Source organism: Sminthopsis crassicaudata, chromosome 1, assembly GCF_048593235.1.
Source record: "Sminthopsis crassicaudata isolate SCR6 chromosome 1, ASM4859323v1, whole genome shotgun sequence".
Lineage (NCBI taxonomy): Eukaryota > Metazoa > Chordata > Mammalia > Dasyuromorphia > Dasyuridae > Sminthopsis > Sminthopsis crassicaudata.
Window position 1 is genome coordinate 382,657,693 of NC_133617.1, and position 23,743 is coordinate 382,681,435.

General features: G+C 32.3%; 1 protein-coding gene across 2 annotated transcripts in view; it reads right to left on the reverse strand.

Moving 5' to 3' along the window:
- ATP8B1 (ATPase phospholipid transporting 8B1) overlaps positions 1-23,743 on the reverse strand; it is a 136,935-nt gene that overhangs the window by 54,000 nt on the left and 59,192 nt on the right. For both annotated transcript variants that reach the window (XM_074279431.1, XM_074279430.1), the window contains exons 3-8: positions 8,764-8,861; positions 7,296-7,409; positions 5,453-5,551; positions 5,263-5,324; positions 341-413; positions 161-231 (exon numbers count right to left, since the gene is read on the reverse strand). In XM_074279431.1, the coding sequence (XP_074135532.1) occupies positions 161-231; positions 341-413; positions 5,263-5,324; positions 5,453-5,551; positions 7,296-7,409; positions 8,764-8,861 (517 nt within the window). The remainder of the gene's footprint in view (positions 1-160; positions 232-340; positions 414-5,262; positions 5,325-5,452; positions 5,552-7,295; positions 7,410-8,763; positions 8,862-23,743) is intronic.

The following is a 23,743-nucleotide window of genomic DNA, read 5'->3' on the forward strand; positions in this document are numbered from 1 at the left end:
ATTTGAATCTAGCTTTTTTGATTTCACATTCAATATATACTGAGACTCTGATATATAATCGAATGTGTAAATACACAGGCAAATATGTATATACAGAACATGCTGGTTCTTGTACTGCAATGTTTTAAATGAAAGAACCTTTCAAAAGATATATCCTTACCCATCTAATTCAGCAGTTTCTACATAACAGAGGCTGTTAGGCTCTGAGCTGGACAGGAGGAGAATGTCAGCCTAGTCAAAATAATAAACACAAGTTAACATATTAATATCAAGTGAAACCACACTAAAGTTTACAGATTTGGGCAAATTTGAATGAAATGTAGAAAACATGTTCACTTACAGGAATAAAGTCATTTTTTTTCAGACGAATGACATCTCCAACTTGAACCTCTTTCCACTTTACAGTTTTGAACCTAAAAATAGCATTTGAAACATTAACAATTATACATTTAAATATTCATGATATTGAATATATTGAATATTGGATAGAAATTATGTTATCAAAAATATAGAGAAGCAACTTGGAATTTATGTTAGAAATGAACGTATGGGCACTCTATGAAATATAGCAGAAAAGTCTTGACTTTTGGACTAAAATATATCTGGCATCTTAGATGTAACAAAGTGTAAATCAAGAGGTCACAATAAGGACTGGCTTATGGAATCTCCATTCTTTGTTGAAGGATTTTTAAGGAGTTATAACTTTTCAGGTTCTCTGCTCTTCCTCCTGTATGTTGTTTTAGCAAGCAGATATGCTATTACTGCTTAACATTTTTTTTTTCTTTTTTCCTGAGGCTGGGGTTAAGTGACTTGCCCAGGGTCACAAAGCTAGGAAGTGTTAAGTGCCTGAGACCAGATTTGAACTTGGGTCCTCCTGAATTCAAGGCTGGTGCTCTATCCACTGTGCCACCTAGCTGCCCCATTGATTAACATTCTTGATCCCTCCATAGCCTATTCTATAATATCACTGAACTAGAATTTCATGTCACTCAGTTTGTCTAGACAGACGTCACTTTATCTAGTTTGTCTACTATACAAAAGGGGTCTCTGCTTAACAATAGAAGATTTCAGGAAACAAGTTATGGAGAGGGTGAAATGTTCTTTCTTTTTTTTAAGCAAGTAGCCATCATTCTAATTTATGGGAAATGGGCAAGGAGTGAAAGAGATGCTTAGATTCAAAAAACTGAGTCCAGAACTCCTCCCAGTTCCAAACTGCTCTGTACAGGAAGTTCGAAATCCAATTTCAAAATAAGACTGAATTTGGAAGAACTTTTAAATTTCTGTAATCCAAAATGTGAATTTTGGAAATAGGGGATTATTATTCATCTATTATATTTAAAACGATATCTCTAGAACCAATTATAAGAAGCAAAAATCATAACACTGTGGCTTCCTTATTAATTTCTGATTAAAATAGACATGCAAAAAAGTCTCATGTTGATTTTAAAAATTTTACTAATATTTACAACACAATCATAATTTTTAGGGTATTTAAAATTTGGCTTCAATTGATTTAATGTTACCCATTAACCAAAAAAAAAATAAAAAGAATTTATTAATAAGCATCTTTTATGAGTCCTGGACCATGCTAAGTGATACTAGAACTAAAAAAACAAAATAATGAATAATAATGATGATAATGTTGATAATGATATTAGCTAGGATTTAAGTATTGCCTACTAAAGGCCAGGTACTTTATAAACATCTCATTTACCAGTGAAAGAATACTTAACTGCAAAGCATTTACAATCTATACAGGAAAAGCAATGTGTCCATATGTAAAGATAAAATATATGCCTATAATTTGGGAAGCAAGATTGAGTGATTAGGAATTGCTTCATGGATTACAGCATACTTGAGCTGAATCTTGAAGGAAATTAGGATCCTAAGAGGCAGAGGGGAAGAAGGAATGCATCTCAGGAATGAGGGGCAGTCAGTGCAAAGTCATGGAGAGGAAAATGTCATGTGTGAAAAATAGTAAGGGCAGTCTGGTTGATCACAGTAACCAAGAAGTAGAGAATGCATAATAAAGCTTGAAAAATAAAGTCAGGCCTGGTTGTAAAGAGCTTTAGAGATCAAAGGCATTTGTATATGATTCTAGAAGCAATAAAGAACAACCACAGTATATTTAATTGGGAGAGACATAGACCTGCATTTTAGAAAAAGCACTTTGGTAGTTAAATGAAAGTTGTATTGAAGTAGGGAGAGACTTGAAGCAGGGAGACCCAATTAAGAGGCAACTGTAATCATTTAGGTGAGAGGTAATGAAAATCTAAAACAGGATAGTAATTATATGAGTACAAAAATGCGGACAAATGTGAAAGATACCATAGATTTAGAAATGACAAGATTAGGCAACTGATTATATGTAGGAGTAAAGAATATCAAGATAGCTGACTAGAGACCTAGACACAAAGAAGGTACTCTACAAGGGTGTATTGAGGAAGGGAGAAAATGAGTTGTTTTGGACATGCTGAAGTTGAGTAGTCTATGGGACATTGAGTTCAAAATGTCAAAGAGGGTTTGGTGATGTGTACTGGAGCTAAGGAAAGGGACTAGGGCTGAGTATACAAATTTGAATCATCAGAATAGATAATCACAAAATTCATGTGACTTGATGAGATCAGTGAGAGATAATGTGGAGTAAGAAGAGAGAGCACAGGACAGAGCCTAATCATGATGCTGATTATGAGTCAGCAAAGCAGTCTGAGAAATAGTGGCAACATAATAGGAGAACAGTCGAGATAAAGCAGTATCACAAAAACCCAGAGAGCAGCAAGTATTTAGGAGAAAAGGGTAATCAACAGCTTTAAATGCTAAAAAAAAAAAAAAAAGTCATAAAGGATAAGGATTAAGAAAGTTTACTGGATTGAATATCTAGGCTATTTAGTAATTTTGAAGCATAGTTTTAGTTGGATGATAAGATTACAAGGGCATAGGAAGAAAATGAGGGGAAAGGAAATTCAAATAGAAGTAGGAAGTAGACAGCTTTTCCTAAAAGTTTGTCTAAGAAAAGGAAGAAAGATATTGGATGATAGTTAAAAGGATGGTAGGATCTAGAGTTTTTTCCCCAAAGGATGAAAATGACTTAGGCATGTTTGTAGATAAGCCTTATTATTCCTTGATAATAAGGAATAGATAGGATAAAACTATAGGAGACATTTGCTGGAGAATATTGAAGGGAATGGCTAATAGAAACCAGATTTGTCAATAAATTTAGAGAGAGTGAGCCTCAGAAAAGAATAATTTGCTGAGAGATATCAGAAGAGTAGGATTCTGGAAAAAGCAAAGGGAATCAAGGAATATTCTAAATTAAAATAAATAGCTACTTAACACTATGATGTCTTAAATCTTGGGTTAGAATTCAGAAGATCTTTAAATCTACAATGAACAAATTAATTCTTCCATACTTAACAATTTGTTTCTAATTAAATTATTTCCACAAAAGATATAGAAGAGCAATTTTTATTATAGGTAATCCCTGATTTATAAATAGTTGACTTATTTACAACTCAAAGATGAATACACTTTCTCATGGCTGCTAATGAAGATTCTATCTTCCTTTTTCCTCCCAGGATCAGATGTGCATTCTCATGGTTGGTATTTATTTCAACAGAGTTTCAGTTATATAAATTTATAAAAAAAATAGTATTTTGTGGATTAGTCTCAGAACTTCATCACCACTTTGAAAAAAAAATTTTCCCCCCAATTAACAAGCTTTATTTTCTTTTTCTCTGCCTCTTCTTCCCATTAAAAAAGGGAGTGAAAAACTCTTGTAACAAATATGCATAATTAAACAACACAAATTCCCATATTGGACAATGTGAAAATGTATATCTTATTCTGAATCTTAAATCTATCACTCTATTACCAATCACAACAGTTTTCCTATTGGAAAATTCATTCTGAATTCTAAATAAATGACTTACAAACACACCTTTTAAAAACAATCATCCACATACTAACAACTATTTACTGCTAACATTCAATACATTGATTCACAACCTGTAAAAAAAGTTGTCTAAATATGTGCTTTTCTCTAATAGGTATCTCCCTATTATCACGTAACATTGCAAATGGACCTCAAAACACAAAAACATAAAACCAATAGTTTCTCCTGTATCTTGCTTCACCCAAGAAAATTGAGGCCATTTTCAAAGGACTTCTTTTTCTACCCATCTAATATCATGTCACTCCAATATCTTTCCCTATAATCTTCTCCCTCCTCAGTTTCTGATAGAATTGATCCTTTTTGCCAAAGACAATGCCTCTACAAAACATGTGAATTCATCCTTTCCCAATATTTCCAGTAAATTGCCCCCATTATATCTTTTAAATTGAGTCTATCTATTGGATTGTTCCTTGTTACCTATAAAGGCTTCCATGTCTCACCCAGTCCTCAAAAGCCTCCCACCATTTGATCCTATCATTCCCACTAACTACCTATATATCTTTTCTCTCTTTCTTGGCTAAACTCCTTAAGAAATCACTTAAAGTAGACTTCTAGTCTAAATTCTCTGTAATATGGCTTCCAAATGGAAACTGTTCCCTGCAAAGTTATTGATGATTCTCTTATTTGTTAAATCTAAATACTCAACCTTGTTGCCCTTTCTTTGATAATGGTGATCACTGCCTCTTCCTGGATATTTTCTATTGTCTAAGTTTTATTTATTAGATTCTTCTCTCCTAGTTCTTCTATAGCTCAGATTTCTCCTCCTTAATCTTGTGTTGTTTCTTTATGCCATGTTTGTTAGCTGTAGGTGTCTTCTCAAGGCTCCAACCTGGTCTCCTTTCTTGATTCTCTCGTATGCTCTTACAGATATTCTCATCAATTAGTATGGATTTAATTATCATCACTGTGCAGGTGACTCCTAGATCTTTATATCCAGTCTTAGACTCCTCTCTTTAATGCGAGTTTCTTGAGGATAGAGTCTGGTTTTCTTAAACTTTTATTAGTATTTCAGTGAAAACTGGCATATAGTAAATACCTAAATACTTTTGACTGATTGATTGATGCACATAAAAGACTACTTTGTGCTGTTTCATGGTTATTTTTTCAATGCCTTTTTTTTAAACTATAATTCTTAAATTCAAAAACATTTGAATTAAAGCCTTAATTTTTTTTTATCAGGCTTTTGCAACAAAAATCACCCTTATTGATACATCTGCCATTATTAATTTCTAACACTCTCCAGCTATATCACATAAATATTTAGATTTTTTTTCATAGAGGAAAAAGAAGTTGGGCAATTTTTACAATACCTGCCATCCTTGATAACTTCACATGTCCTATTGTTTATCTCTTTATCCATTCTATGGCGAGCCTTGAGTGAGGTAGAAAAAAGGAGAATTAAAACCTTAATAATCCTAAAATTTTAAATGCAACAAAAATCATGGGCTAAAATATTATGAAAACATCCAACAGAATTCTTAGCATTAAAAAAAAACTTACAACATCATCCACAAGATCTTTGATTGCAGTGATGCCCAGCACCAAAAGTAAAGGCACAAGTGTTGTATACCATGCCAGGGTACTTATTTCAGGAATTGCCTTTAAAAAAAAAGTGTATTTTAAAATATATAATATTACTATAGAATTTGTTTATTATTTGAAACTTGATTTGAGTTATTACTCATAATTGAATTTTTGAAGATATATTGTAGAACTCTTGCTACCCACTATACAAGTTATCTTAAAAGCTATTGTAGTTCTAAGCTATCATGAACATTACACCTTACAATTATACAGGGTATTCAAAGTCTTAGTGCAGCTTTAAGCTATTGAATTTAAAATGGTACTAAAACTTTTGAGACACCTTGCAAAATAATAATAATAACAACAATAATCATAATATTAGCACTTATATAGTGCTTTAAGGTTTGCAAAGCATAATATATATGTTATTTCATTTGGGCCTTACAATAATCCTCTGAACCCAGTGATATTATTATCCCTATTTTACAGAAAAGGAAACTAAGGTGGAAAGAGTTCAAATAATCTTTCCAAATAATTTGCCCAAAGCTCCACAGTAAGTGTCTGAGGCTGGAGTTGAGCTCTGGTCTTTCTGATCCAAATGCCAGTGCTCTTAGTCATTATGCCACTTAGCTAGCTCTATTATACACACACACACATACTTAACATGTAATATGAAATTATTAAACAATAATCTCAACATAAGAACAACTATAATAACAACAATCCAAGTTATTCTCCTTAACAGCTAGTCACTTGTAACAATGCCCCAAGAGAGTAATTCTGGTTTCAGAACTAAAATGAACATAATTAAGGGTTTATAACTCTTAAATTAATCTATATTTTCATTCATATGGAAAATCCATTCACTGTAATCTTCCTTTAACTTAAGAAGACATTCTCGCGAATTATTCTGGCCAAAACAAATGCAATACTTTATGGATAACTCTCTATGAAAATAATCACTGAACCTAGTGTGCCTGGTCCTCAGATGCCATATAGTTGGTTGCCAGTCCTTTACACTTTTCTAGGAAATGCCCAAGCTTGCAGAATACAGATTCATCTTCCTGTCATAAAAATACTGGAATAAAACTACAGTGGAGATTTGAGAAATATCAATGATATTGTTTGATGGATTAAAGTTGAGGACACTGCTAAACAATGACTGAAACTTCAAAAGCATGAAGTACTCCAGATGTAGTAAGAATCTTTCTTTTTTTTGTATTAGACAATTTATATATTTAATTCATCTCCACCTTCAAGAATCTTTATTTTTCCTTTGAAGTTTAGCTCAGGTGCCATGGTTTTTATGTTGCCCCTTCCTCCTCAATTACTAAAAGAGAGCTTTGTCTATCTCTCTACTATGTCTCTGTTTATCTCTGCACTTTGTCCCTTCTCTAGTTTATATTATCATTCTGTTGAAGGATCATTTTTTTTTGTCCAGCCTTGCTTTCCTCCTTATCTCCTTAAGGAAAACCTTAGTTTCTTGAAAATGGGAGTTATTTTTGTCTATATCTCATGTTTAACCTTTCACATACAGAGTAGATTCTTATTAAATGTTTGTTGACTTGAGTTGAACTTTAGGACAACAAGTTTTAATCTCAGTAAGAGAAGTCAGAATTGGAGAGTTGTGCAAATGCTTTTTCCCTTCCCTTTTCTCAATTAGTCAATAATAAGTGTATAAGGTACTGTGGTACCATTCCCTTAAAGAAAAAAAAAAATCAAATTCTTGGAGTCATTCATCATATATTCTTTTACACCTTAAACATTATTATGCAACCATTACTCATAAAATATTTAAGATATAAAATAGTATTATTACCTGTAAGATAAGGAGGATCAGGAAATAGAAATTGGCAGCCCTCTTGAACTGTTCAAATAAGTTCATTGGTAGAAAGGTAATTGCATTGTACTTGTAGGTTTTAATTGCATTACTCTATTAAAAAAAAGAATTATTTTAAGAATTATCGGTCATGTGCTCCTGTAAATCTTATATTACCACAAGTACAAAATACTACAAGAAAACTATCAAGTATCATTACTCTAATTGTGAAAGTGATATTTACCAGCCAGAATGTGATAGTGGAATTTCTTAAACTTGCTTTAATTGTGTCATGCACAAAATGACTCCCAGAAAGCTTATAACCTTTAAAATCAAAGACTATAAAATCTCATATTATTATTATAAATAATTTCTCTTTTGATATAGATAGGCAGAATTTTTCTTGACAAGGAAATTCTGCCTACCAAAGCAACTGCTCTGCACTATATAGTCTTAGACATTTATCCAGGGTAATAAAAAGTTAAGTGCCATTCCCAGGGGCACACAGCTAAAGTGTGTCTAAAACAGGACTTGACCCCAGGTATTCCTGACTCCAAAGTCAGCCCTCTATCCACTATATTATGTTGTCTCTCATTAATAAAAGTAAAGAAAATCACTATTCATGTTCATACAATGCTTGAAGTTTCAAGAAATAGTAAAAAAATATTACTCATCCTCACTTATCAAATGAGGAAAATGAGGCTTAAATTGCTCAAGGCCACATAGCAAGTTAAGTATTGAGGCTGAATTTGAAACCTAGGTCTTCTTGATCTTCAAGTCCTGTGCCAATATCACATAGGTAGTATCAGATTGAGGACAAGAATTGAGGTTCAGTCTGATACTCTTCTAATCCAAAGTGCATCATTTCAATGAGATAGAGGAAGAAAAGTAATAGTTATTATAATGTTTACACCCCCCCCACTAATTATCTAAATTCAGTACTCGGAAAAATAGAATCATAACTATACAATGAAAATATTACTGAAATTGTACATGATAGCCAAACTTTACATTTTAAATTATCAATGATAATATTTAGCATTTATAGAGTACTTTAAAGGTTACAAAGTAATTTATTATCTAATTTGAGTCTCACAAGAGCGCTATTATTATTATTTTCATTTTAGAAAGGAGGAAACTGAGACTGAGAGTTTAAATGACTTGTCCAAAGTTATATAACCAACAAAAGTCTGATTTCCTGACTTCCAAGTCCAATATTTCATCCTTATTAGTATTTATATAAATCAATTATCTTCTTTATAGAGAAATATGAAGGTAGGGAGAAATTAGCACACAGAATTTTACCAGTCCCCACTTATCTACTTGAGGTAGATTAAGGTAATAGTAGTGGTGAGATGAGTAAAAAAAATCAACATCCTATAAAATTACAGATGCTTACTGCAAAGATTCTTATTGATACTGAACAGAAATAGACTTTAAAGACACTTGGAAGTTAAAGGCAACTTACCGCATATTTACTTTCTTTCAAACAAAAGAAGGTTGTATTCATAAACTGGGGCTGTTCATGGAAGCTCCGATCATTTGCCTTCACTTGCCATGTACATTCTAAAAAAGATAGGAGGAAAGAGGAGGAAACAATGAAACAAAATCTTTCAAAAACAAACAAACTAGACACATCTACTGTTCTTAACGGTTTAATTACATCATATAACATTCAGGGTTACTAGATGATACAGTGGATAGAGTGCCTGGCCTGAAGTCAGGAAGCCCTTTTTAAGGGAAAGGCTCCACAAATCATTTAAAATCTCAGCCTCAGTTTTCTCCTTTATAAAATGAAGATAATAATAGGGTTGTTGTGAGGCTCAAATAAGATATAAAAAATATTTTGTAACTTTCAAAGTTCTCTGGTCTTCAGAATGCCCGTTTCAGACACTTATAGCTCTGCGACCCTGGGTAAGTCACTTAACCCTGTTTGTCTCAGTTTCCTCTTCTGTAAAATAAGCTAGAGAAGGCAATGACAAAACACTCCAATATCTTTGCCAAGAAAACACAGAGGGGTCACGAAGAGTCAGACATGACTGAAATGATTAAAGAAATATATTTGAATAAATCTTTCAAATATGTTGTCATAACAATAATAGCCAAAATATACATTGCACTTTAAAGTTTGCAGAGTACTTTACATGTAATATTTTATTTAATCTTTGCAATGACCCTGTAGAGTAGATGCTAAAATCATTCCCATTTTTCCAATGAAGAAACTAGAGTTTAGAAAGATTAAGTTTGAATAGTTTGAACCCAGGTCTTCCAAACAAACTCTACATCCCAAACTTTTATCTATTGTGGTGACAGTTCACAGAATTACAATGAGCTGAAAAATCCATTTCTTTCTTAGCATTCAATTTGCTTTTTCTCTCCAGATTTCTTTGGTGCATACATTCTTCTGACCCACCAAAAGCAAAGGTACTACACCTTAACTAGTTCTTCCTTTTGAAGTTTTAATCATGGGTAACATGATCCTGGGCTTCAACCCATAAAACAATATCTACTGACTGCATCAGCTTTATCTAGATCTCTCTCATTCTTACTTGAGGTATTTAAGAAAGGCTTACAGTTTTGGCTACATTCCTACAAACAATTTCCATATCTACACTTTAGGAAGCTTTCTTCCTGAATGTTCCCTCTCACTTTCTGTTTTTTATAGTTGTCAAGCCCTTTTGGTCACCAGCTGCCCCTACTTCCTGGTTAGCATATTTCAAATCTTTCAGCCTCCTTTGCAAAATACTTCCTCCTTCAGGACTGATATATAGAATTTAGCAAATTATATTTAAAGGCAAAATTTCTCCAGAAAAGCTAATTGGTTATTAGAAATTGTTTTCCTCTAGTCCAGTTTAGAAACTTTTTCAGTGGTAAAAATTGAAACAAATGTTAGAGCTAACCTTTAGTTAAAAGGAAATTCAAGATTACTAGAATCTTTCCTACTCTCTTAAGTATTTAAATTAATCAATATTTAATATATGCCTATTGTTTTTTCTGGATAGTTCATTTTAGATATCAAATATGTGTAAAATGGTTTCCTGAGGCCTTTCTTTAGAAGAGAAATAACTATTTTTTTTAGCCCTTTTCATGTTTACAACTTCTTTCTCCTAGCTGCCTAAGCATAGTCCTTTTTTGACTATTTGAATTCCCCCTTTGGGGGAAAAAAAAAAAAGTTGTTTTCCTCGTTTTCTAGGTTGATTACTACATATATGTGCTTAGGTATTGATTCAAATTCTATCTTTTTAATGAAGCTATTTTCCTGACATTTCTTACCTAATCACCTTCACCTAATCATTCCTCCTCTATAGCAATTTTTTCCACTTGAACATGCACATGCTTATACTTGTGCACACTTGTACACACACACATCCCATACACATACAAATATACACATGCATAAAGTATTCCAAAAATATTGTTGAATTTTTAATCTGCTAAAACTTTTTCCTTAATAGAGGCAATTGGGGTTAAGTGACTTTCCCACAATTATATAGCTATTAAGTATTAAGTGTCTGAGGCCAAATTTGAACTCAGGTCCTTTCTGACTTCAGGGCTGTATTCTAACTGTTGCATCATCTAGCTGCCCTACAGTTACTAAAATTTAAACACGTTAAGCTATTAATGTCTTAATTGGATTTTGGATATATACATATATACCCACCCTAATAATAGAATAATTATTTCTGTCTTATTCTCTCTTTTTTTTTTTGTTGTTTTTCAATTGTTTTAGTAATTGTGTTTAATAATTGTTTAGTAGTAGTAGTATAACCCAATTTGGGATTTTCTTGGCAAAGATACCTAAGTTATTTGCTATTTCCTTCTCTACCTCATTTTACAAATGAGGTACAAAGAGTTAAGTGACTTGTGCAAGATCACATAGCTAACAGGTATCTGCAGCCAAATTTGAACTCAGGTCTTCCTGACTCTAGACAACATCTTCTATCCACTATGTCAAATAGCTGTCCTTTACTTCTTCTACTAGATTGTAAAATTCCTAGAACTTAGTTCTTAAAAAACTCTTATAACATCTATAAACCAATGCCTTACACTTCATAGATATCAAATAAAGGTTTGTTGAATTTACGAATAGCAGAATTTTTCCCCCCAGAAACTGAAAAATTGTTTCTTGACTTTTCCCCCTTCTATCCAATAAGGCACCTGACTTCAAATTATGATGGAGTTGTCATTTACCCTATAAATAGACTATCTAACAGCAGGATTCTATTTGCCTGGATATAATTTTGAATTCTGATCATGTTAAATAAGAATAGGTTTCTTAAATCTTTTTCTAATATTGAATTGGAGTATGAACTTAATGAAACTCTAAGGTTAAAATTATTTTCCTAAGGCATTTCTGGAAATCCTGGTTGGTTAAAAAGCAAGTCAGGCAGTTAGATTTTTTTTATCAAAGGTGATTCCACCCTTCCTCAAAGTAAAAACAGAATAAAACATGCTCTCCACTTACAGTTTCATGCCTTCTATTGATTTTTTTTGAAGGTAAGAAATGAGGCAAAGCCTGTGTTTTCTTTTTTCAAAGAATCAAGCTGCTATAGAAGCTCTGCCAATACAGTAAGTAGCAAAATTAAGATATTTAAGCTGTTTCCTTTTTATAGCTACTCAATTAATCAAATGAATCTGTCTCCTAAAGAAAGGGCAGACAACTGTTCCTATTTTAAAGATCAACTTGTAGAAATAGTGTGAGGTAACCTTAGAGATCACCTGGGAGATTATTGGAAAGAGATAGAAAAAAAAATTCTCAGTCATAATGAAGAATGGAAAGAACAAAGTCTTTGAATAATGGAAGTGAAAAAGGAAAAGAATCTATATGTTCTAAAATATTTTTAGGAACTTTCTTTATGGTGGCAAACACCTAGAAATCGCAGGCTTGCCCATCAACTGGGGAATGTCTGAACAATATGGGGTACTGATTGTGATAGAATGCTGCTGATTATGATTATGATAGAATGCATAAGAGATGATAAGTTCAATGATCTTAGGAAAACATGATTTGCATGAAATAATGAAGAGCAAAATGAGCAGAGCCAAAAAAATATTGTATTCAAAAACAGCAATATTGTTTTAAGAACAACTTTGAGGGGCAGCTAGATGGCACAGTGGATAGAGCACCAGCCCTGAAGTCAGGAAGACCTGAATTCAAATTTGACCTCAGACACTTAACACTTCCTAGCTGTGTGATTCTGGGCAAGTCACTTAACCCCAATTGCCTCAGAAAAAAAGAACAACTTTGAGCAAATAAATTGTTTTGGATATTTTCAATATCCAAATTAATTACAAAGGACATATAAAAGACAGTGTTATTTTAATCCAGAGAAAGAACTGATAAATAGAAGGATGTATCAAATGGTTTTAGATATATGTACATATTTTTATCTAATGATAGTCATTTCTAGGGCAGGGGATGGAGAGAGAAGAAAAGAAAAAAATTAAATTACATGATAATTTTATTATATATTTTAAAAGAACAGTAAGTTGTGAATAAAAGATTTGCAGTTTCATGTACGATCATTTTTTTTTTCTATCCTACTCTGTTAAGGAAATTCTTGTTTTATTTCTTAAATTTAAAATAAAATAAGGGAAATTAAAAGAAAAAATAAAAGTAATGTAGGAAAGAATAACAATTTTGAAAGTATCTTGTATGTAGGAAAAGAGCTGATCTAAAGAAATGGGTTTTTTTCCTGTCTTTGATTCCCTTATCAGTACACAGTACACTGCATTCATTAGGTGTTTCCATGCTTTAATGGATCACTAATTCTGTTCCTCAGAGAGAAATGTTGCAAAGTAGCCGTCTTTTCATCTTGTCCTATTCATGTACATAATCTCCCATCAGTCCTCCAAAAGGAGTCCACCCAATGTGCTGAGAGCATTCCTCTAGAACTCTTTATCTTTTGTTCAGTGGAGCATATGAGTTCTCCATTTATTCTTATTTGCTTTTACTAAATGACCGCTTCTGTTCACATCTCTCTGGTGACATCCTTAACACCCCTTCTCCATCATTATTAAGCTGCAATCTATTTAGCCTAAACAAAGTCTTTCTCCTTATACCTTTGTCAAAAATATCCTCAATGGGTGTGTTTATGCTAGTCTCAAAGATTTTGTAGAGGTAGTTGTGGGAAAGTAGGTATGTGTTTAACTAGTTATTGACACTTTTCATGTCCCTTTTTCCCCAAGAGGAAAACATTGTAGAGAGTCTGCCTTGAAACCAGAAAAATCTAGATCCAAATCCTGCCTCTGATACCTGATATCTAGTAACTATGGGCCATTGACTTTAATTCTCAATGCTCTAGGCCAGGGATATCAAAGATGTAGTTTGTAAGCCATATTATAGTACTGAATGTCTGTGGCCTGAACCTGAAAAATAGTTATTATCGGATTTTAATGTTGGGTTGTAATAATAAAAACTACATATATATATGTACATATATATATGATTTATTATTTTATTTTTAACCCCCACATATTTGTAACATAAATATATCTATATATTAATAGATATATATGTGTTATATATACATATGTGAGTTTTTTTTATCACTATAACCAAACAAATAAAAAACCATATATATATATACATACATATATATATATACATACATACATATATATATATATATATATATATATATATATATATATATATATATATATATATACTACACATATATATGTATACATACACATACATATATATGGATTTTTGAAATTACTACAACCAAACTTTAAAATAAGATACTAATTACACTTTAATCAGGATTAGGTATATATGTATGTGGCACACATATACACATACATATATGCACACACATGTGTATATATCTATCATCCATCTTTCCATTTACCTATCCCATGTGGGGTTTTCTTAGTCAATACGCAACCCACAAGGATCCTTATGTACAGTTTAGTGGCCATCTTTTCTATCTGAGTTCAACAGCTCTAGGCAACATTCTAAGATTGTAGAAGTGGCAACATGCATTGTTATCAAGAGTTTCCTCACCCGTGGAGTTACTTATCCTAATGAAATCAGTACTCCCTATCGCGATGTTACATGTTTTTCTTCCAGTATTTGGTTCTTCCATTTCTGTCCTTAGTAACTAATTTAATGGCTGCTCACTGAGTTCTTTCAGCTCTGTTCTCACTTTTCCCAACATGACTTGTATTTCCTAACCTACAGCTTAGACTCATCTGATCATAGTCACTTATATTCACAAGCACAAACATTTAGGAAGTGCTTTATTCTTATTTGGAATTTAAAACACAACTAAAATTAAGCACTAACAGCATTCATTCCTAAGTGCTCTGTATATATCATCTGAAAAAAAATCTCCAGAGATTCTGAAAAAAAAAAAATAGAAGTGTGAGTCTTTTTTTCCTATTATGATTCTCTATAGATGTGGGGAAGATGGGTTGCTTATAAATTTAAAAAATTGGTCAATATCCAAGCAAGCAGTAATCTTATTATTTAATGTGCCCCTCTTATCTGTCTGACCTACTTCAGACAAAAGAAATGTATAGCTATTTGGCACATTGATCAATGATATCCCCCTCACATAACCTTATTCTTTCCTTTAATTGTGCTTTCAGGACTAATTTCTATAGTAGAAATCCTTCAATAAATATAGCCAAAAGATACCCTAACATGTTGCATTCCTTAAAAGGGCTGGCCATCATTAACAAATATTTACTAAAGCACCCACTGTATTTTGTACATTTTAGTCTCAGTATCCAGATGCTTGGTATTCACAGATAAATCTATCTTCTGTGTTCGCTTAGATCTTAATTTTTGGCTTGGAAATATAAATGCACACAAAAAGCTCAATAGATAGTCATCTATCCCAATCTACATATAGAGTATAATTTTTTAATTAAATGCTTTGCTCCAGCATAGTGTGATTTTGTTGGTGAAGGGAAAGCTTTGCTATATTTTTCTCCAGTATCTGGTACAATATTTCATACAAGCATACAATGAAGGTTTTTAATAAATGGTTGTTGAATTAAAAAACTAAAAATTGTAAATGAGTAGGCACAGGCTGAATGATCACATTGTTTCAGGTCAGTTAAGATTTAAGGAACAGACAGAGCTCAAAATCAGAGGGAAATTAAGTAGTTATAATTTACTATTATTTTTAAAAAGGATACTTTGATGATTTTTGATGTTTAGGACATAGGCACCTTTTGTTCTGATGCTGGAACATGCTATATAGTACATGTGAGGTACAACCAGGACTTAGAAAGTGACTGTGAGTAATCAGAAACATTAGAGTTTACAAGATTTCATAGTGGAGAAAAACTAAGGGAGCTGGAATAATTTTCAGATGCATCAAACTAGGGCCAGGAAAGCCCCATGTATCTCTGAATATATCAATCATGAGTCAATTAGAAAAAGGCAAACACAAGGGTCCTTAGTGCTTTGCTTATTACTTTGAATTCATAAGTCACTCAAGCCTTTTCTTTTTACATATTTTTCCTTCCACATATGAAAAAAAGGTCAAGACTGAAGACTTGTTCCTATATTCCTTAATCATATCCCCTCCAACCCTCTCACCCCCAAAATTCCAAGAAAATACATTTTTCCCTTTCACTTTCAGAATGCTTGTTTCATAGGCAATAAACTTTCCTAAATCTTTTCCTATACTACTCCTTTAATCTTCTAGCTATTACTGATAACAAACTTCTTGGTCACATTTTCCATGCCTGGCTGTACCTTCATTCATTCCTTTTAGTTTATTGGTCAAGGCTGAAGAGTTGGAATACTCCTTGTTCCCCATTGCCACTTCCAAGTTCTCTGTCTACCATTATTCTGAATCTCTCCTCCTTTCAGATCCATGCTATTCTCCTCTACCACCCAATCAAAATCCTGGTAGTTATTGCCTACACACCCCCAAATTATTTACCTTTCCTCCTCAATACATTTGGCTTATAACTATGGTCCTTATACTACGGGACTTCAATATACATATATTGACTCTCCCTCAAATACCATAAACACTGTTCCTCACCCAACTCACTTCCTCTATCTCACTTTATATACACACAAAGATAATTATACTTTTTATTATAGATTTTTATTTACAAGAATATATGCATGGCTAATTTTTCAGCATTGAATCTTGCAAAACCTTTTGTTCCAAATTTTCCTCTCCTTCCCCCCCACCTCTCCCGGATGGCAGGTAGACCAATAATGTTACATATATTGCATTTAACCTGGAGGTAATTTTGAATTCTGATCAGGTTAAATAAGAATAGGTTCCTTGTCTTTTTCTAATATTGAATTGGATTATGAACTTAATGAAACTCTAAGGTCAAAGTTATTTTCCTAAGGCATTTCTGGAAATCCTGGTTTTGGCCTCCAAATGTGGGGCTAAACACCTACATCTGTAATCCAGAAATTAGGGTAAGTATAAAAAATAGACAAGAAGGAAACTCTTAAGGGCTAAAGTAATGTTTAAGCTGAAATGGGACAAATGTTTAGAAAGGGAACTTTTCCACTTCAAGGAAAATGTGTAGAGAGCATGGTTAGACTCATAAAAAAAATCAAGGTTTAATTGTAACTTGGGCGCAGATCATTGAACTTTTAGAAACAGTACAGTACACATCTCCTTAGTTCTCAAAGGAAAAAGAATTAGATCCAGAACAGTGGAAATTAGTAGGAGAACAATTAAGTGAATATTACAATGATAATGGTACTGATTCGATTCCTAAAGAAACCCTTTATACATATAACTTAATATAACTGGCTTTAAGGAATTATATAAATATTAGAATAAGAAAAAAGAAGAAAGAACAAGAGGGGAAGGATACTAAAAAACTAGGTGAAAAACATGAAGAATTAGATAAGAAAGAAGTACAATTCTGATGAAAGTAAGGAATGTGGTGCTTCATAGCAGGAGCCATTAGGGTATTTCCCATTCCCTGACCTACCCTCCTCAATTAACCCTTTATGGATGGAGGGAGAAGGAGGAGGGGGAGAGCCAGTAATACAATCAGCAACACCTATGAAGCAGCCTATGACAAGATTACAAAAGGCACTAGTTAAAACTAAAAAAAGACAGGATATATATGATTTGGTAAACGAATACCCTGTTATTGAAGCGTTTGACTCTTTAACAAAGGAGGTCAACAAAGAAGAAGATACACTCCTTTTGATCTGGAAAAAAAACAAGGATTTGAAAAAGGGTTGCACTTTTTATGGGGCTACATAGTCTTATGTTAAGATGGTATTAGAGAAATTGGATAGATGAAAAATTGTTGATAAGACTGTTACAGAACTTCAAAACTTGCAGGAATTATTAAGTTCCTGACACATGAAGTAATAGAGAATAGATTGGTTTTGGACTGTTTCTAGGACTTATGGACATGTAAAATTCCTCATGTTGATTCATGATTTTTGTTATGTAATAATTCCCATGTTGATGGATTTATGTATACCTATTTCAAGTGAGACCCTTCAAAAACCTGCTAATCTGGTTTGATACCCTATTTTCCTTTGGTTTTCATCTCCCTTCCTAAGAAGTCTAGTTTAGCTTTGTGCTTAATAGTTCTCTAGTTCAGTATATGTACTTAGTACTTAATATAGTTTTACAAGATTCACACCTATGATAATGTAATTATAAGAGAGCATATAAGCTCGGACAAACTCAGCCAGAGTCAGCGCCAGAGAGGACAAGTGGACTTGAGGCAGGAACTCAAACTCTTGGAGCCCAGGAGAGACAGATTCATTCCATCTTTTGTCAGGCAACTGATGGCTGGCCTCCTGCACTTTCCCCACTGAAACCAAGGCTGGTCTGAAAGGCTTCAAGAAAACTAGCTCAGGCCCCAGGCAAGAAAATTAGATTTTGAAGGAGACAATAAAAATTTGGACTTTAACACCTGGCTATTCTTGTGGAGATTACTCTACTGAAAACAAAGGCTGATCTAGAGAAAACCAAAAGAGAACACTACAATGAAGAGTTGGAAATGACTGAAAATGAATAAACAACAAAGACACAGTCCTATATTCTGCAGGAAGCCTTTTCCAATTCCTCTTGAAATTAGTGTCTTTTTTCTTAATTATTTCCTATATTATCCTATATATAACTTATCTGTACATGTTTTCTTCTTGTCTCTGTCATTAAATTGTGACCTCCTTGAGGCAAGAGTCTGTCTTTTGCCTCTTTTTTAAATCACTAATGCTTAGCATTACCTGGCACATAATAGGCACTTATTAAATGTTTAATAACTTACTGTTTCATTATGTCTAATAAAACTCTAGCCTATCCATATCCATAAGTAATGCACACATTTGTTAAATGTGATAAAATAAATATTAACAATAATTGTGTTTTCATGGTCATTATGTTCTTTGATCCTTAATGTCCAGAGTCTAACCATAATGAATGAAAAATTAGGTCTGCTTATAACTCCTTTTTCATATTAAATCCTTATGGTTTTATACCTTATTTCTTCAAGAATCCATGATTTCATATATGTGAATATTCTTTCTGTACCTACTCAGATAAAAAACTCTAAGATTAAGCAGATGATCCATGAAAATTGTGGTGGCTGAAAAATCTATCACCTCATGACTGTAAAGTTAAAAATTGATATTCCATTCTATTCTGCCTTATGTATTAATAATTGACTGAAAATTGTATCTAAGCAGTGTATAAATATTTATGGATTGTATTTGGACTTGATTGAATAGGCCCTAGTGATAATTTGTAAAAGTTTAAATTCCCTATTCCTGTGGACTACAGCCTGACTAAAGATTCAAAACCTGTGAGTTTTTATTGACCACGAACGGATGTGAATCCACCTGCTCATAAGATGCTTGCCTGTCACAAGACTTCCCAAAGGATGTTAGTCAACCCTATGCTTTTCCCATTACCATCGGTACTGATAATTGCCTCTCTGAATCAAGCTAATTGGAGGCACACATAGTTAGACCAATTACAATCTTAGTTCAGTTTTCATCCCTGGACTATTTTTGGTACTTTTTATAACCTGAAACCTTTCCAACTGTATAAAAGAGGTTCTCTGGATGTTAAATGCATCCATGGCTACTAAGCAGACTTAGATCCCATTTGTTTAATTGCTAGCCTTGTTAATAAATTGAATATGCTTGAAAGTTTGTGCTTCAGTTTTTCAAACTTTCAAATTCAGTTTTCAAATTTTTATCATGATATGGCCAATTTGTGGATGAACTTTTTCAATCAGCTGGGCTAGTCCCTCAATTAAGGGTAAAATATATATATATATATATATATATATATTTACACTTATATCTATATACATATATATATATATATATATATATATATAAATTTATATGATGTACATGTATGTACATGCATTATGTATATACAATTCATCTCTAGGACAACACTCAACACCTTTTTTACTTTAGTATATCCCTTTACACACACTTGTGCTATATTGACCTTGCCTTTGAAAATCCAAGTTAACTTCCATGTCACATTGAAGCACCAGAATGACAGTGATAGGGGACATATTTCAATGACAAAAATTAATAAGTTCTTGAGTATTCATTATAGTTGATTTATAATATGAAATGTTAAGGTAAGGACTTCTAAATTCCACAGATGTATTATATATTAAAAAAAATAGCAGATTTGTCACACCTAAGAAGTCTTATGATATAGGGCAAGTAGTGTGGTATGGGAGAAAGAAGCATTGGAATCAGAAGACTAGGGTAAAAACCTATCCTGGCTACTTATTAGTGACTTAAGAAAGCCACTTGGATTTTCCTGGTCCTTGGAATGGGGATTAAGGAGAAAGGAAAGAAATTAGGGAAAAATACTGAAGAAGTATGTGGCCAAAAAAAGGTAAGGAAAAATAAGAGAAGCTGAAGATTTTTTAAAAAAGGAATAAGTTGGGGGAGGCTGGGAGTTAAGGAATCAAGGAAAGGCAACAGACCACACAAAAGCAGCAGACAACCTGAATAAAAGCAAATGATATCATCTTATTTAGTCAATTTCTTCCAAAATCTGCAACTGATAGATGAGTCACAATGAAATAATAGCACTGCTCTCAAGATGAATAATAAGACATGTTCTTGGACACAAACAATACAAAAATTAATTTTTGCTTGATTATGAATATTTATTTGAAGAATTTTGTTTTTCTTTTCTTTTTAATTGGTGGGTAGGTGGATGAGAAATTTATAATTGAAAAATCAATGAAATTAAAAAAGAATATGGGCTAACTTATTTATGCTATATAACTTTTTTTTCAAGATTTCAATTCCCTAAGTATTAAAACTTTCCAAAATACAGATGTATAGAAAAAGCTCAAGGATTTATATTTATCTTATTAACTGAAATTATGATGAGTAAAAAAAAAAAGTTCATGGAAGCAAATAGCAAACTTAAATCTAACTAGTAAGTCAGTTACAGTCACTTTTTCCCAAATAATGTAACTCCTGTCAATCAACAGCATAATAAATAGTTCCTAAGATTTAATTCAAAACATTGATTACAAAGAAAAAGCTCTCATTTGTTAACCAACCTAAAGAAAACAAATGTGAATGTTGTTTCTCAACATTTCTCAATGTTAAAACAAAATGTTGTATCCTGTATTCTATAAGTTGTCTTCTAATGTTTAAAATCATATACCAAAACTGTTTTAAAAAATCTATTGTGCACCCCAATATATATAATTATTTTATATATTATATATACTATAGTAATATTGTATACAATAAAATATTAATAAAAAATTTAAAGAATAAACTAAAGATGATTTTAAAAATAAAATTTTATGTTTTCTTTAGCAGTACAAAAAACTGTTCTTACCAAAAATGTTATTATTATTATTTTTAATGAAAACAGCATTTGAATTCATTTTGGAGATGCTAGTTGAACACTTTGTTATACAGTGATAAAGAGGTCCAAGTCTAATGGCAGCTTATTTTGATAATTGATTAAAACAGCTAAAAAAGGATATTGTAACAAAATAGGCAGATCTAAATGGAAGAAGTATATCACTGGCTACCCTTACTTAATCATGATACTCATGTATAAGTATAAATATAATTCAAGATAATTGGTTTTCTTTGTAGTCTTGTGACTTTGAGAAGGAGTCCATATTCTTTAGCAGCCTGTCAGAGGGTCCAGGACACAGAAAAGCATAAGGTGACTTAAATGAGATGTTTTGTTTTGTTTTACCCTACAATGCAACTGATGCTACTAATACAAGGAATAAGAGAAAGAGGGGCTAAATTAAATCGTAAAGAAAAATTCTAACTTTTCTAATTGCAATGGATCATGATGCAACCCAATTCTGTATTCTACTTTTGCAGAGCTTATGATTTTTTTCTTTTCTAGTTTAACATGTTTCTATCTTATTCTTAGTATGTTAGAGCTGTAAGGGACCTTAAGTCATCTCATTGAAATCCCTTCATTTAACAGATATTCAAAGAGGGGCTCAAGAAAGTATAGTAACATGCCCAAATTCATATAGTAGGTAAAGTGGGCCTCAAATCCAACTTGTCAGTATTCTTTCTGCTATTTTTTCTGCTGATTCTCTTGAAAATGAGTCAAAATCCTTCATTCAAATCTCAACCCTCAATATTTATTAGCTATGTGATCTTAATTTATTAAAAAATTTTAAGCCTCAGTTTCCTTAACTGTAAAATGAGATGACAGGTAGTATGACAGAATGAAAACAGACCTGGCCACAGAAATCTAGGTTCAAATTCTACTTTTGACAGACACAGGCTGTGGTAACTTTGATGCAACTCACTTCAACTCTGTGTATCATGTATACATATATTGTATTTAACTTATACTTTTACATATTTAACATGTATTGGTTAACCTGCCATCTGGGGGAAAGGGTGGGGGGGAAAGAGGGGAAAAGTTGAAACAAAAGGTTTTGCAATTGTCGATGCTGGAAAATTACCTATGCATAAAATTTTTGTAAAGATAAATAAATAAATAAATGAAAAATAAAATAAAATATTAAAAAAACTGTGTCCCTAGGCAATTCTCTAAAATGGGGCTCTTAATTGGGGGTTCCTGAGCTAGGCAACTATTTCAAAATTATTACTTTCCTTTAAAATCCAGTGTGTTTTAGTTTATAGATGCAAAAACATTATTATGAAAAGGGATCCAAAAGTTTTATCAGACAAAAGGGATCCATGACACACACAAACACAGAGAAAATTAAGAACCTAATATTGTAATTACAATTCGATTATAATTAAATATTGTAAACTTCAAAACAGTTGCTGATCTGTAATAGGAGAAATAATTTCTGCACAGAACTTCTGATGCCAAAAAAAAAAAAACAAAAAAAAAAAAAAAACAACCAAAAAAACCCAAAAAAAACTACAGGTCTGGACAAAAATAAGAGAAAGTATAATAGTATTTACACTACTTGTTTTACAGGGTCAGTAAGAGTGCCAAATTAGACAAGCTTTGTATCCACACAAAGCCACTATTGTTATTATTAGTGTTATTATCATTAATAATCATCATCATTAAATGTGTTTTATAGTTTACAAAATCTAGCAAAGTTAATTCTAATGGTCTGGGTTTTCCAGCTCTGAACTGGTAAATTATTCCTACATAACTGGATCTCTTTCATCCATGTAAAAGGTAATTTCCTATTCATTATGGAAGATGCAGAATATGGCAAAAACACTGAGCTCAATGTCAGAAGACTCACATTCTACAAATAATTAGCTATGTTGGGCAAGTCATCTCACCTCTATCAACCTCAATTTCCCCAGTTGCAAAAACAAAACAAACAAAAAAAACCAATCAAAACAAACAAAAAAGGAAGTTGAAAATAGACCTGTAAAGTTTCCATAGTACTTTTCTGTTTTACAATCCTAAAACTCTACAATTCCAAATTCTGATTTTGGATCTTCAAAGATGCTATTATAGTAGCAGCTTAAATTTCTGTACCATATATACTATTACATTCACTGGAATGAAAAAGATTAAGTCAATTACCATGCAAAGGAAACATTGGCTTTCTTTTGGCAGCAATTCAGTGTAGAATATCTATGTATATGGACTTTCCATAGTTAACCCTGACTAAAGTCAAATCAACATTGGCATGAAACTGAGAGTAAAGAGATGTAGTCACCTTGTTGACTCCCCATCAGACTGAAATAATGCCAAGAAAAGTGAGAAATTCTTTTGTTCGCCATGTTGCTGACATGATGATAAACTTAAAGATCAATTATTAGATACTTCTTCTTAAATACTATCATCACCTCTTGACTATTATTATAAAAGACTGATAGGATATAGCAAAATGTACCCATTTGAATTAGAGGAAGGGACCAGTTTGAAATAGTGAAAATTCTGAATTATAGAATTAAGAAAAACAGCATATAGTTTTATAGTTTCAGGTTAGACAAATAAGAGAATTGCTCTAGTGAATAAAATAATGATAAAGAGTTGGGATAGAAGAAAGACAAT